This window comes from Pongo abelii, chromosome 1 (assembly GCF_028885655.2).
Source record: "Pongo abelii isolate AG06213 chromosome 1, NHGRI_mPonAbe1-v2.0_pri, whole genome shotgun sequence".
NCBI classification, from domain to species: Eukaryota; Metazoa; Chordata; class Mammalia; order Primates; family Hominidae; genus Pongo; species Pongo abelii.
Window position 1 is genome coordinate 68092690 of NC_071985.2, and position 16488 is coordinate 68109177.

General features: G+C 46.4%; 1 protein-coding gene across 1 annotated transcript in view; it reads right to left on the reverse strand.

Moving 5' to 3' along the window:
* Positions 1-366: 366 nt before the first annotated feature.
* The window catches only part of LOC100456069 (voltage-dependent R-type calcium channel subunit alpha-1E), a 338487-nt gene continuing 322365 nt past the window's right edge, over positions 367-16488 (reverse strand). Inside the window, exons 42-46 of the mRNA XM_054524611.2 lie at positions 14553-14664; positions 11365-11493; positions 10114-10294; positions 8289-8479; positions 367-6842 (exon numbers count right to left, since the gene is read on the reverse strand). Coding sequence (XP_054380586.1) covers positions 6300-6842; positions 8289-8479; positions 10114-10294; positions 11365-11493; positions 14553-14664 — 1156 coding nt within the window. The 3' untranslated portion in view covers positions 367-6299. The remainder of the gene's footprint in view (positions 6843-8288; positions 8480-10113; positions 10295-11364; positions 11494-14552; positions 14665-16488) is intronic.

Below are 16488 nucleotides of genomic sequence, written 5' to 3' on the forward strand. Positions count from 1 at the left end.
GTAGACAGCAATCCATTCTCATCTCTGACAAACTTGTAGGACAAAAAGAGAAAAGATTCGTTCAGATTTCCAGTGCTGGGTTGGAGAGTATGTCTGGGTGACGATCTATGACTGGTTTAAGTTTGCACAAAGAGAAGGTGACATAAGGAAGCTCAGACCATGAAAACCCAACTTTCTGGATTGAAAAAAAAAAGTCTAGGTTTTTTTTTTTTTAATTAGAGAGATAATAAGGGAAAATGGGAAGAATAGAGTGAAATTAAAGCAAATCTTGGATTCAGATTCCATTAAACAGGAAGTTTCCTTTAAAAAAAAATCAAATGCTTATAGCAATGCTGAGAATTTCATAGGTACTTCATGGGATCTAACAAGTGAAGGTTTTTCTAAATTGCTTTGTGGAGACTAAGTGCTTTAAATTATGTATTATTAACTTAACAGACACTTTACATCATGAGTTAGCCAAACATTCACATTTCAATTGACAAGGGAAAGAAAGTGAAGAGATGCTTGCTGAAGGCACAAGTTTGAATACAGAAAGCTGGAATATAAAAAACTATTGACTTCCAATAGTTTTCATTTATCAGATTACTACACTATTGTAAAAATTACCTTCTTAAGACATAAATTTTGTATTGGTTAAAGATGTCCTGAAAAAATTCTGTACCTCGTTGGCTTTCACTGAAGTTTTAGGGCAGTTTTTCATTAATTTGGGTTATATTTTAAGTACTTAGGAAAAGACAGAGGCCAATCTAGATAGAAAGAGAAAGACGACAAAAAGGAGACCAGAGAGAAAAGACAGCTGGTACTATAACCTCAGATTTTTGACTCAAATATCATATCACTAAATTTGATGGCAATCACTTCCTAAAGAGAAACGGATTCAGAAACATTGCAGATCACCAAGGTATCCTTCTTTGCTATTCCAGAATAGGTCTGTTACAAGAAACCCAGCTACCAACCAAACAACCCCAAACAAATAAAAATAAACATAAATCCCCACACCTCTTCTGACTTGGTCTACTCAACTCTTTCATACCTCCAAAAATAAAAATGCAAACCTCAATAATGTATTTACAGGTAGCATGGCTTATTATAAAATCTCTTTTGCATTTAGAAGTTCAAGATACTAACTCCCCTACCTATAGCACGCAGAGAGAGGGTGGGTAGAAGAAAGCAAAACTACAAAAACAGAAGGGCAGTTTGAGGGTGTCCCAGCCTCAAAAGCCATCAATCGGACTTTGCTGTGAGCCCCATTCATACTTCTCAGCTGTCTTGAGTTTTGTTCAGAGAGGCTTTTCAGGCCCTTTGGGTAGGCTGGGACAATCTATGAATTTGTTCTCTTTGGCTTGCTGTGACCTCTCTGGGATGCATAAACCTCAGAAAGGATTCAAGGAAAGAAAGGATTCAAGGAAAGAAAAAGATGGCCTCTGGAAAGCAAAGATAGTTCTGTTTGTCCTTTGTCCCTTAAAGCGCTATGTCTATGTACTCTGACTGGGTGGGCTCTAGCACCTAACAGCTGGCAAAACACCATAGCTCTGCAGCCAAGCCCTCCCTCCACAGACAGCAGAGAAGCCATCAGCTGCTGCTCTATTTGGGGTAGACCTGGCTATGATGTGCAGGGTGGTTCAGAAAAGAAAAAACAAAAGACAAAAAGGCAAAGCTGCTGCTAACAGGCAGTGCTTATTAATGTAGGATCTCTTTGATCACCTTCTTACAAAGGTTAGGTCACAAGCCCTGAGTTAATTTTGTTTGGATTTTGTTAAAATAAGAGTCTCAGTGTGGAGATATTTTAAAGAGAAGTTATCCAAACCTGAACCTGATTCCGTAGAGACCCTTTCTGGAGTCAAACCATCATTCCCTGTCTGGCCACTTGCAAGGGACCCATTTCTTCCTTCTTTCCTGCATCATAAAGTCCTCTCCTGTACCTCCTGGATGGTGTCCATTGCTCTGGGATCTATGAGGGAAGGACTTGCAGGCTGGGTGAGAGAGCTAGTGGGGAAGAATTTACCCCAAGGCATGGCAACGTCTCTCACCAGGATTCTTGGCATACATTAACCCTAGGCCTCTGAGGATCTCAAAACATAACAGACATGAAACTGATGATCAAAAATAGCAGTAAAAATTCCTTAACCTTCAAGTCTCAAAAATCCTTGAAAGGTAGCTATTTCTCCCCTTCTGCTGTACGTTTGCCCTTTCTTTACATACAACCTCATAATATTTATGTCTTATAAATGAGCCGAGAAATATCCCTCAACCTGTCCCTGGCCCCACCCACTAAAAAAACACTGTCCAAAAAAATGAAACATCCAGAGGGTTGAGAAGTAGGATGTAATGAAAAATTGAGAACTTTTTAAAAATCAAAATTATATGAGATTTTTGTTCCATTAGGCCAGGAGACCTCATTTTCCTGCAGTGAGCTTTTATCCAGTAGGTGGGCATTGTGTCCATCCCCACACCCTACACCTTGTGTCAGTTGTCTTGCGAGGAGCACCAGGTGAGTTCCAAACCCTGTTTCATTAGAATGCAATATTCCCCAATAGCTGAGAGAGTGGTGGAGTCAGTCAAGCAAGCAAATAAGCTTGGATTGGATGGAATTAACCATCTCAGGAGCTGGATCAGTGCTAACATGCAGCAAAACAGAGGCTGGGATGGGAGAACAGAGGGAAGACGACTCTTATGCTCACCACACAGGCTCTATGGGGTTGGGAGGAATCTGTGCAAGGAAGGGAGATACTGGCTGAGAGGTGGGTTATGGGGCCTTCTCTTTGTGGCCCCAGAGTCGAGAGAGGTCAAAATCTAGAACATCTGGACTTCAGCTTCTGGGTAATGTTCTTGGTGATCTCAGTGCCCTATGGAGACATTGAATAGGGACTACAAGTGAAGCCCAGAAGAAAAACAGATTCTTCAGCCAGAAGAGCAGCAGAGACCCCCACTGACAATTGTGTTCATGACTCATGTGGAGCCAAGGGGATGCTAGCTGGTGCCAGCCCTTCACAGGGCAGGAAATTCTATGCTGACCCTGGCTCAGGGGCACCTTGGCTGGACCCCTGCCCCTGTCCAAAGGTCGCTGGCACTGTCCTCTAGGAGATGGGGAGACAGACACAGAGAAAGAGACAGCATGAATTCCCTACCTGGAGTCTGTCTGGAGCCTTAAGTGAAATGAGGGGTATCTAAATGCAAACCTACTTAGAACATCTCCCTGCCTTGGTTTCCTTTCCTCCTTTTACCTTCCTCTATCTTAGTTTTGCTCTTGTTTTGAGGAGCTGGTGAAGACGAGTCATATATTAGCAAGAGAAACTGAATATATGACTCAAGAGTCTTCTGAGGTGGACCACCAGTGCCCAAATTTGATCTTGTGGTATATCTCAAACAGGTTGTAGTCTTCTTTTGCATGGAATTTCTCAGATGCTGCTGTAATTAACCAGAGAAAAGAATAGGTGTTGGGAGTCTACAGGGGCCTCTTTTCAAGGGAGGCAGACTCTGAGACCTAGCAAGGGAAGGCTGGCATTCACTTTTGTTCAGAGGCAGCAGAAAACCAAACAAGATGATGAGTTTGTGACTCAATGGAAAATTATTTTATTTTCTGGTCTTAATAGAAGAGTAAGTGCAGGCTGAGGGAAAAGAAACAAAAGAAACCCAATTTCTTGGTCAAGGGAAGGTGAATAAAAGAAATTCACTGGTAATAGAAAACCCAGGTGGTCAGTCAGGTGACCGCATCTGCAGTGCTTTCCAACACTTTATTCAGGACTCAAATACTTGTGTGTATGAGTTCAAGGAGTTCAGGAAGGTTTCCTGGCACAGTAAATTTAGTGTTGTTTATACTATTTGCAGGCAAATTCCATTTCTGGGAATTGCTCTGCCAGCCTGCATTTTTCCTCTTGAAATGGCATAAGGTGTCACTAAAATTCCCTTTCTCAAAACACCATGCAATAGACTCGCTGGCTCAGAATGGTTGTCCTGTTGTAGGCCTCCCCCTAGGGAAAGCTGCATTTCCGAGGTGGAAAAAGCAATTTTGTGCACACAAAGCAGCCCATAGCAGCACTATGGCATGAAATGATGCTGAGCAGAGGAAACTTTAAAAGCAATACAAGGCCCAGCATCAGCGTCTTATGTAACGATCACACCTGTTTGTTAGGATCAGGGTGCTGTATATCACATTCCCAGCCACCCTCAAGCACACACGTGCTAAGTGGGAGAGGAAAATGAACACGAAAGAGGGTCTGAGAGTGAGAGAGCTCTGTCTCTGCCTCACTGGCCTCCTCTGTTGGGACAACTTTGGTTTGGGGGCTGACCGTGGGTCATGAAGCTCCATCAGTATCAGAAGAGAAGGCGGGGCCATGACAAATGATTCTCCAGCCATGTGGTTGAATTTGGCTTTTCAGGGCTGATGCAGCTATTATATTTCAATTTAAAAAATAAGGGGAAAAGAGGCTCCTTCTAAGAAGAATAACAACTCTGGATTGCTCCTGCCCAAGAGGAGGAGTGTGTCCAGGCTGGAGGAGTGTTTATCCACTGAGTGCTCAGTGCAGGGCAGATCAGGCTCCATCTGTTCCTGGAGGGGGAAAGGAGGGCCCCGTCGGGCACTCATTCACCTGCTGTGATGGCACTAAGGAGGAACTTAAGGGAAAGGTACATTTCCACTGGATAAAGCCAGTGATGTGTCCCCTCCAATGGAGCTGTATGCCATATACCAAAAGAGCACTGGCTTGGCAAGAAAGGGCTCTCTTGCTCAGTGCTTCTGCGTTTGGGCCATTAGGAATGACAGGGTGGGACTGTCAGCCCCAGCTCTTACTCTGGGGAGGGGTGAAGCCCCATCTTGGCCCAGGGGCATATTCAGGGTGACCAGGGCCCCAGTCTTGTCATCCTGTATGATGAGGCCCCACTGGAGTCTGCTTTGCTAGAAGGAGCAGCCCAAGTCTAAGCTGAGGTATATTTACTAATCACCTTAAAGCATCCTGACAAACTGACCTGAACCCCACACCAGCTGCAGAAGCTGCGGCCCCAATGGTCCCTCCTCATGGGAGGTCCTCAGTAAATCCAGACTTTCATAGAAGCTTATTTCAATCTATCAGCCTTTCCCATCTTTACAGAAGTCCCTACCCAGTGGTGGGTAGCCTACTTGGATATGTGTGTTCTGCTCTCTCAGAGGAGTGGCAGGGAAGGCTTGGCCTCTGGCACTTGGCCTTACCGGGCTTGGCACAGCACTGGCCTTGCTGCCTCATGGACCACAGTGTGGGTTGACCTTCAGCCAGGAGGTGCTGGTGTGGCTGTAGCACTGTTACGAATATTTAATTGCTTCCACACTGGTTGGAAAACAGACTCTGTTTTGAATCCCTTAGGTGGCCCCTGCTACTCTACCCACACCTTCAGGGTTTCCCCATGACTGGCATCTAAAGAGCCAATGCCTGGAATAGCATGGGCTCCAGCACTAGGACCAAACTCCACTTACATTGATACCATAGCGATTGTTAAATACTTTTACCTTCACCCTTACCAGAGCACCTTTGTGGACCCTGGGGAACTTCCTGACCTGTCCTAACTCTCAGCACCTACTGTGTGGGTGACAGGCCTCAAGGATGGGGGGCTATACCCCCCAGCACCACCAGTTCTGTTTCTCTGTCTCCCTCATGGTAGGGGCTGCCGGGCTATGGCTTTTCTCGTCCAGACCAGCCCTTGCTGCTGTTGCCTCAGCACCCTGACCCCTTTCGCTTCGGCTTTCTCCTCCCTCCCTGGCATCTGATGTTCCTGACTTAGCCTGTGCTGCCCTGGGGGAAGTAAGCCACAGGGTTATGCATGAGATGCTGCTGCTGCTGCTGCAGTTGCCCTGGTGGCAGTGGTGCTGGCTGAGGCATAAGAGCTGGTGAGGGAGGAGAGTCCTCTCCTATGGTCTCCACTACTCCCCAGTTAAGAGCCAGAAAGTCTTCCAGGCTTCTCAGGGCACTGAGTGTAGACATAGGCCAGCTAGATCCCTCCACAGCTTTTAGAAAAGTGGGAAGGGGCAAGGGGAAGCAAAGCCATCCTCATGTCCCTTCTCCCGCAGTAATAACCCTCCACATTCCTGTTTTCTTTCCCCAGCAAAGAGGCAGAACTATGGCAGTGCCCATCTTGCAAAGGGGAGTAAAGCAATTTGGTGGGTTTGACTGGTGTTCTGATTGTCCTTTACTTCCTCTTCTCTGATAATGCATGGTGTCCTTCCATCTTCCTTTTCCCTCTTCCTCCCCCCCGGGCCGCACTGGCTTCCCAATTCTGTCTTGGTTTTCTCCATGTGAGAGAAGAGCATGCATCGGAGGGGGGAGCAGCCTCTAGCATTTGTCATCTTCCTCCGTGTCACTTAGCAGGTTGTTGACAGCCCCACACATCATGCCTGGCCCAGGCCCCCCGCGCCTCCGCCGCCGATAGTGCCCGTTGGGCATCTGCCAGCTGTGCCGCAGGGGTGGGGCTGAGCCGATGGTGTTGGAACGGCCCAGGCTAGTAGCCACGGCTGCTTCGAAAGTGAGCGTCTCCTCCTCGCCACAGTCTGAGGCGTGGGAGTCTTCGTGCAGGGCCAAGTAGGGTTCGGAGATGTAGCGCTGTGGGGAGGCATGTTGGCTCTGCTGGGGGTGCGGAGAGTTGGAAGACTCGGTCAGGCAAGCATTGTTGCTCTCCAGGGCTTGGGAGGTCAGCGGGGAGCTCTCCTCACTTCCATCAGCAGGTGGAGAGATGCTGCCCGTGTGTCGAATCAGGGAGCTGTAGGAAAGGAGGGGCCGGGGCTTTGGCGGGACGGGTGGGAGCTGCCGACGACTTCTTCTTGGGGTGCTGGTGTCAGAGACAGAGGGGATGGAGCTCTCACTTAGGGAACCTGTGCCCTGTATAGCAGAAGAGACATGGCATGTTAGATTGGGCTTGGCCTGATGCCTACTTGCAACTCTGTTAAGAGAGTCCTTGGAATCTGAATTTTGTCGGGGAGAGGCCTGAGCTGGAGCTCCCTGTAGTATTCACATCCACTCAGGGAAAAAGGGATTGAAGAGATTAAGGAGTCAAGAACATTTAGACCAGGACATCTCAGACTTTTAATGTGCATACAAACCTCTGGGGATCTGGTTAAACTGCAGATGCAGGCTCAGAAGATCTGGGGCAAGGCCTGAGATTCTGCATTTCTAACAAGTTTCCAGGTGATGCTAGGGGTGGCAGGTCCGTGGAACAAGCACTTGGACTACTAAGGAAGCTCTACATATGTAACAAGGGGCACACTAAAAGAGAGACTTGAAACTTGAGAAAGACAACTCTGTGGAAGGTGAACAAATGCTGGAGTTGCTCCATCTGGGAAACCCTTATTCCTGCCCATGTCTTCAGTGGTTTGCTGAACTCAGCTTCTGTACCTGATACACTCAGTTTTTGGCTCAGGCCATACTTGCCCTCACCTGTTCCCAAGGGAAACTGAGCCCAGGTTTTGGGAAGTAAACCTCCAGGAGAGCATTTCTTAAGGTATGTGTGACCTACGAACCTCCTGCTCAGAATCCTACAGAGGGGTCTTTTCAAAGGCAGACTCCTGGGTCCTTCAGGCACCAGGAATGTGCAGTGCTAGTAAACTTCATGGGTTAATGCTGTTCTGCACTAAAATTTGAAAACTGTTGTTCTAGAAGGGAAACCTCTCAACTGCTGTGTCTCTAAAGGTCTGCATTAGCAGCCCTGCCTTTTCTCCGCTGATCATTTCTGTTGAGAGGGTCTCCTATTATGGGTCAAAATGCCACAACTAGAGATACGGCTGAAGTAAGGAGTAAAACAGAGTCGATGAATGTTTTCATACAGCTCTGATAGTTATTCCTTAGGCATCAAGCTGGTGGTTCAGCAAAAGGCATGATCTTGTTGGGACGGCTGGAAGCTAGGTAAATGAGGGTGAACTGCTCTGACTTGTGAATCCTGGGCTGAGAGATGAATCACAATTCTAACAAATACTGAGGATCACAAGATGGTCAAAGGAAACTTTCTGGCTAAAGGACCATCCTCTCCTCCAAAATCTGGCTGAGATATCTGTCAACCTATTTATATCTCTGGATTCTGAAGGCTGGAATGGAATGACCTCTAGACACCATCTTTTTGGGGGAAATCTGGTTTTCTGTGAATTCAGATCATCTCTGAGTACACAAGCATTGAGCAGCTAACCTCTATGCACTATAGGTATAGCTTCCTGTGAAATTCCAGTCTTTGAGGGTACTTGAACATGTTTGCTAAATGCTCACGACTTGCATCTAATGATACAGCCCACCCTCCCCTGTCCTTCTGCTATAGACTGGCTTCCTCTCTGTGCTCACCTGTCTGTTGGGCGTCTGTGACCTGCCCTCACTAGGTGACCTGGATTGACGGCGCTCTGGGGACTCCCAGTCAGCCTGGGTCCCTCGCTCTTCTGAATTGCAGCGGGAGACATCAGGAGAGAGAAGATGCTTTCGCTCTTTTGATCGTCCCCGCTCCCTGCCCCCTGAGCGGTGAGTGTCAGACTTGTGGCCTGTGAGAGGTGACAAAAGCACTTGGTTATAACTCTGTCCACTCTGACCAATTACGATGAAGGGACTTCTCTCCAAGTATCACATCACAGCCTGGAGTTGGGCCCTCAGAGGAACCACATATTTGTGTCCCCCCCAAATTCAAATGTTGAGGCCTAACTTGTTCCTGATGGTATGGTATTAGGAGGCAGGGCATGAGGGTGGGGCCTCCATGATGAGATTAGTGCCCTGATAAGAAGAGACCTGAGAGTGCTTGCTTCCTGTCTCTCTGCTCTCCATCATGTGAGAATAGAAGGAAGACAGGGATCTGCTGGCACCTTGGTCTTGGATTTCCCAGCCTACAGAACCGTGACAAATACATGTTATTGAATCCACCCAGTCTGTGGTAATTTGTTGTAGCAGCCTGAACAAAGATAGGCCCCTAAAAGAATCCTAGCTTCTCCAAGTATGTCAAAAGATGATCTGAAAGGGAAGCAGGGGAGAAAGGCAGGCTAGCAAATTACCTATTTTGTAAGCAGGTAAGTTTGCAAGGTGCCACTAGAGACACATATGTCAAACAATGCAATCTATTCTGTTTCTATTTATGCTACACACAATATAGGATCTTGGTTAACAATATGGCTCAGGAACTCTGTCATAAATATGGCTGCATAACTTTTTGGGGGGAAAGTGGCACCAGCAGAAGGGAATTAAGAAATTTCTATGAACTAAATAATAACACACCTAACATAATGCCATGGTGAGAAGTCCAGGATTGAAATGAAAGGATCCCAGTGCTAGTCCCAGTTCTGCCACTTAATGGCCCTATGACATGGGACAAGTCAATGCTTTTTCAACTTTGATTCCTTTATCCAATAAAATAAAATGGTTGAGCCAGACTAATATATATATATATATATTTTTTTTTTTTTAAAGGAAAAAGCTTAAAAGAAATTCAGGCCGGGTGCAGTGGCTCACGCCTATAATCCCAGCACTTTGGGAGACCTAGGTGGGCGGATCACGAGGTCAGGAGATCGAGACCATCCTGGCTAACACGGTGAAACCCCATCTCTACTAAAAATACAAAAAATTATCCGGGCACGGTGGCAGGCGCCTGTAGTCCCAGCTATTCAGGAGGCTGAGGCAGGAGAATGGCGTGAACCCGGGAGGCGGAGCTTGCAGTGAGCCGAGATCACGCCACTGCACTCTAGCCTGGGCCGCAGAGCGAACCTCTGTCTCAAAAAAAAAAAAAAAAAATTCAAACACAGGAAATAACTCCAGGTAGCACTGTTTGGGTTGAAGTGGAATTGGTGGTTAAAGTTCAGTCCTCACAGTGGGTCTCTAATACAAGCCTAAAAACCCCCAATGGTCTTGCAGAAGGCTATTTGAAAAGCTCCCTCAAGTCTAATGATTTGTATAGCCCTGCTCCAGAAGGAAGGGATTGCAACAGCCTTTCTGGTGAACACAGAGGAGGGCTTTGGCCTGCTTCAGGATGTAAGTCAGATACAGGAATTCCCTTTGGTAAGGAGCATCCTTCACTTTCTTCAGCCCTTGTCTCTGAATTCTTTTCTGGTTATCTACAGTCCTCGGAGAGTAAGTCCATCAGGGCAGGAGCCCACTGCCTGATGAAAGAGCTGGACACTGAAGACCTCCTCACCTGAATCAGCGTTTAGGCGGTGGGCTGACAGCCGCAAGGAGGAGTGGTAACTCCGGCGACGGGACTTGTAGGTATTTTCACTGCTTCGCTCCATGGAGAATTCCTCCAACCACGAGGAATTTGAACGCTTATCCCGAATAGTGGAAAATGAACGTCTCATGGAGCTAGGGTCTGTCACCACCTGGAAATACAAGCCCCCAGAGAAACACAAGGTATGGATTAATGATTGAAAAGATCTAAAAGGACAGAAGCAGCAAGACTGAGACGTTGAGGAAGGCAAATTGTAACCCCTGGAAATGGTAACTTCCCTTGAATCTCTCTCGCTCAAACCTTAGCTGGTGGAAACTGTTCAAGAAAGCATCCTTACATTATGTTAACATAGTCACTGGAAATGGTCCAGAATCTTTTCTTCTTGTAGCTGAGTGTACCAAGGCAAAGCCATGCGGAATGCAGGCAGGAACTATGCAAGCTCCCATAGAGCCCTCTACCATGGGGCGCAGCCAGGCTGCAGCAAATACTGTGCTGCTTTGAAACGTGTGAGGGCAATTGTCTAAGAGGCCATCCCGTCCATGAAAGAAGCATGGATTTGCTTTTTTTTTTTCTTAACGTCCTTGCCAGAGAAGGCCCTGCCCTGCAGCACTAGAGCCTAGGAGAGCTTGCAATTTAACAAGTGCTAAGAATGTATCACTCTCCCTCTGCTGCCATCAATCCCACCTAGCCCCGTTTTAAATTCTGGCATTTTGATTTGCCACAGATATTAAAACAAATGTACAAAAACTTCTTGTCTCTGTCAAAACCTGATGTAAGACAGACAGACAGGAAAAAGAAGCCAGGAAAACAGACAAAGAAATGAGGTGTGGCCTGCACTGGTTAGGACAGACAGTCCTGACACAGACCTGTGTGTGTAAGTAACTGCATATGTGCTGGAGGAGTCAGGAAACAAAAAAAGGATGGAGAAGTACACAGAGAAAATCCTGGAAAATATTTTTTGCATGGCTGGTTGAATCTTGAGAATGTTTAGCCCGTCCACAGTGAAGTATGCAATTTTGTTCACTGGGCTGTTGTGGTTAGGGGGTCATTGAAAACACCGGAGAAGCAGGCTCTATTAGAGAGGGCCCATGAGCCAGGTTTTATTTATAGGGAAGGGGTGCGGGCAAGTCAATGGCTCACCTGCAAATATCAGATATTATTCCATAACCCAGCTAATAGAGCCCGGATGCCACTGCATTAATGTAGGTGGTTGCTTTTTACCTGGGGATCCACAGTCAGACGTGGCATAGAGGATGCCCTCCCAGATCCCGCATGCTCCTGGGTGTCCGAAGGAAGGTAGATGCCATGGTTAGAGGGCTGCACGCTTTTTAATTCACTAACCTCTGGCTCCTGGAAATAAACACACAGCCAAGCTTGTGGGACTTGGTTCCATCTCATTGCTTCTCACGTCCAGTGGACAATTCAGCCTCCTCAAGAATGGCTTTCAAAAGAGAGACTTGCAGCTTTAAGGTCTCAGTTGTATGTATATGTGTGTGTGCACCTATGTGCTATATGTTCCAGACAGGAAGCTGTAGCTGGGATTGAGTGCTGAAGGTCACCTATTTTTCTGGTGTAGATTCCTCTATTTTCATCACTAAGCAATGATTCAGATTTATTGTTTTCTGCAACAAACACTGTTTGGTATAATACTTTTCAGATATGTGAAGTTCGCTTTCTAAGAAGTGATAGCATTGGATTTATTATTTTAATCTGAAGAAGCCTTTTATCAATTAAATAGAAACCAGAATTCTAAGGGAAGTCAACAATTTCTGATGTCAAATACGTCTTCTGAAGCCTTAAGACACATGACTTTAAGAGTTTTCTTCTGATTGAAACCACCCAAAGACGTGGTGGGTGGCTGTCAGGGATGCCCTGAGTGACACAGTCCCATGGAAGGATGATGCAAGCCACTTGCGGAATTTTAAATGTCCAAGTAACCATGTTGTAAAAGGTGAAATTTAATAACATTTAATTTAGCTGAATATATCCATATATTAGCATGTCAACATGTAATCAATGTAAAAATTAGTTTATATTTTATTTGGACTAGCCACATGTGGCTAAGAGCTATTGTTTTGGACTGTGCCAGCCTACAGTGTTATTAGGTTGGACTGGAAATCTCTAAGGTTCTGTCATTCTTGTTTGGCAGTCGTGCCTGCGCTATACAGATAGCTAGTATCATTGCATAAAGAGCTGTATGAGAGATGTTTACGTGGGCTACCCAACAAAAAGACCTAAGAACATCTTGGGCAGATGGAGATCGTACCAGAAAAAGCTATTTTATATTTAGGAAATGACACCCTAAAAACATGTAGGGCATTGCCCAAAGGAAAGAGTGTCTGGGACCCCCACCTTAGCCTATGTGACCATTTGGCTGAGTGGTTTCTGGTGTGTATGGCAGGGGTACTTTCCCAAGACCTGTGCTATGGTGCACTTGAGGGAGTTATAGTGTTTGTAGTACATGCTTTGTATAGCACACAGTTCTGACTCCAAACAGACGTGGTAACAACACTGCAGTCTACAGGTATCAGAGGTGGTGTGAGACACACACTCCATATGCACACACACAATCATGGCCATGCCTGGGGACATGGAGCAGCAGCCCCAAGGGATGGGCAGAAGTACACAGTGTTCAGTGTGTAGCACAGGCTGACACCTGAATTGAATTACAGACACCAGTACTGACAATGAGATGAACACATATCCAAAAAGTCCTGGCACTACGGCTCAGCCCTGGGGAACCCGCAGAAATGATGTCATAAAGTCTCCCTGTGAAAGAAAGGACACATTATTGCGATTTTTTTCCCACTAGACACATCACCAGGCAGGCAAAATGCTGCGAGGCCTTTTTAAGAATCAAACTATCTATACCAATTATTCCACAGGTCTTGGTGCTAAGTTCCTCAGAGGGGAGGGCAGAGAATGACTCTACGAGTTCCTACCCGCCTCATCAAGAACACCCTCAGGCAGTCAATTGCTCAGCCCTGGGGGCATCTGGACTGTCTCCCCCCCCACACAACCATGCACGATTCTCTGTCTCAGCACTCGCAGGAGATAGATAGAAGCACGCATTTGTTTGAGCTACTGAGTGTTTTTCGCCCTTTGTGGGGGTGCCCATTCCATCACACATCATTCAGGGTGGCTCTGAGGTACACAGTAGCAGCGGGGAGGGATCAGGAGAGAAATCAAGGGGAGAGAAGAGCCACAGATGAATCAGAATTTAAATGATATGGAACTCACTTAGTACAAGCTGTCTGTACAGACTTTTGCAATGGTTGGGTTTTGTCTTTTCAGTCCAATGACTGCTTGGGCTTCAATTCTAAGCTAAGGTTGGGGACCTTGAGCTCATGGCTCCTGAACCAGGAATAATGGTAAAGTCAATGATGTTTAGGAACCATATTTTAGCTAAGCCAAAACTATAATCTCTCCTCTCTTCTTTAAGCTTTCACTTGACTCAATAGGTCTCTCAGGAATTGCTTTTTTGTTTGTTTTTGAGACGGAGTCTTGCTTTTTCACCCAGGCTGGAGTGCAGCGGCATGATCTCGGCTCATGGCAAGCTCCGCCTCCCGGGTTCATGCCATTCTCCTGCCTCAGCCTCCTGAGTAGCTGGAACCACAGGTGCCTGCCACCAAGCCCGGCTAATTTTTTTTGTATTTTTAGTAGAGACGGGGTTTCACCGTGTTACGCAGGATGGTCTCGATCTCCTGACCTTGTGATCTACCCGCCTTGGCCTCCCAAAGTGCTGGGATTACAGGCGTGAGCCACTGCGCCCGGCCAGGAATTTCACCATTTATGCTAACAAACTCATTTTGGGGTCAGGGAAGTGACTTTAGTGGCCTGTTAGAATGTCTTTGAATTGTGACCAAAAGGGACAATGTGCCTGAACCCACACAGAGCAGAGGTAGGACAGTCTTCTGTGCCTCCTGGCAGGCAGCTCGTCACTGTGGCACATGCTGCTGCTAGGTTCTAGAGGAGGTGGGCATCACTAAGGAATGGCATGGGGCATTTGTGTGTCCCACAAGCAGTACCTAACTACACTAAGAGGCAGGGTTGGTGTCACTCATTCTCTGGTGATGCATCTTCAAGCTCTCCATCAAAGGCAAGATTTTATATGTGACTTCCGGTCTTACACTTGATACTTGGGCATAAACTAAGAGGGCTTGGCCTAAAGCAATTTAAGTTCCTGCTGCAGGGAAGGGACCTCTGGGACTGTAAAACCTGAAGAGGGAACATTGTCAGAGCACATGAGAAACTGGGCTAGAAAAGGGCTAAGGCAGGACACCTCCAGGGCAACTGGCTAAACTACCGGAATGGATTTTCCTGATAGACCATGACTATGTATTAAAATTAGTGAGAGGGATCAGGAAACCACGGAAGTATTTTCGAGGTCATATAACTCATGCATTCACCAGAGACTGCTGTTCCTGGAACTGTCCATCATCGGCGGAGTCCATACAAGCCAACTGGAATATCTCCTGGGGAGAGAGTGGACTCATAGAAGGGTATCCACTCCGGCCACTCCTGAAAAGCAATGTCAAATCCAGAGGTAATGAGGGACAGTCATGCCACTAGCAATTCCCACCCCAGCAGGGCAACACCCTTTAGCCTTGAGTGGCTTTTGTAAACCTACTAACTTACATGTGGCTAGTCCTGAAATAAAAAAAAAAAAAAGCACTGGAAAAGACAGAAACTGGTGTTTTCAACCTGCATCCTGCCTTTGGAACCATTCATTATTCTGCCAAGGGCTAGCATGTCTACGACAAATGACATCATTTGTCACATTCAGCCATACGGAAGACCAGCGCTAGATTGTAAACCTGTTTCTGCTCAGTTTCCCCATTTGGTGGAAAAACACCCTAGTTTACACAGTGAACAGTTTGTTTAAATATTAAGCAGCCATGGACTTTTTAAACATTTTCCCCACTCACAGTAAGAATATGGTCTTATTTTGCCAACATCCCTGGCCAAACTAAACAATTCAGTCCAATTCCATTGCCATTTGTTGAAGGACTACTTTGTACCATACATTAAGTCTGTTGGTTCATGAACTGAGAAGGATTTCAGAGGTGGTGGTAAGGAGATGAAAACCTCTTGGTTGATGGCAATGTAGGAAGAGGTTTAAATGGTGGTGAGAAAAGAGGATGCAGACAAAGTCTGCCCAGTTGTTTAGAGGCCTCCAAGGGAAAAGAATGCAGAACTGGCACAGTAGGCTTGTTATTAAACCACTGTCTAGTACTTCCAGACACTCTTAACCTGACAGGATCCACTGGGCTGGTTAGGAGAGAAAGAAGCAGCCGAGCTTTCTGGAGAATGTGGTGCCTGTTGCCAAATTATTGGCTGACTGCCACCAGTATGGTAATAGCTACCATCTGACCTGCTCAAGAATGCAGAGTGAACTTCTAGATTATGGGAGGAAGGACTGGGGTCAGTGGCTGGGCAGCAGCTCTCTTGGTGGTAGAGTTAGGAGGGAGAGATGGGACACCATCTCTTTAAGTCTACTGCTGATGACTCTGCATCCAATGGAAAACTCAAGGCATGAGCAAGGATTGCCAATTACTTAAAAACAATCCATAGGAATGTTTTTCTAGATTACAGGGGAAGATATGAAGAGCAGAGAATCACCTAATCTGTCCCCTTGCTTCCAGTGAGAGCTTTTGCTGAGTTTTCACAGCTGCTACAGAGTTTTTATGATATTTAAATGACCTGCCTAAATGTCAGTCATCTTCCCCACTTGTGGCATCTCCTGAGAACCACTGGGAACAAGATTGAGCACAGCTAGTATAAGAATGAGTTCTCGGCTTTGCACTGTTTCACACCTGTACTCCCAGCACTTTGGAAGGCTGAACCGGGAAGATAGCTTGAGCTCAGGAATCCGAGACCAACCTGGGCAACAAAGCAAGACCTGTCTCTACAAAAAAATTAGCCAGCAGTGATAGCACGTGCCTGGGGTGGTCCCAGCTGCACAGGAGGCTGAGGCAGGAGGTTCACTTGAGCCTAGAAAGTCGGGGCTGAAGTGAGCCGTTTGTGCCACTGTACTCCAGCCTGGGCAACATAGTGAGATCATGTCTCAGAAAGAAAGAAATGGGTTCCTTTTTGTCCTACAGAGAGTAAATAATTATAGAATCCTCAATAGAGGGAGAGGACCCTTGGAATCACTTAATAATCTCACAGAGTTAAATAACTGGAACCCAGAGTGATCTCCTACTTTGAAAACCTTGTCAAGCTGGGGCATAAAGTCCAGAATTCTGAACACAGCCTCCCTCATGATCTGGTCCCTACCTCACTAGCCTCCTCTTGTACCACTTTCCCCTTTGCTCCCTGAACTCCAGACATGGTGGCCCTTTT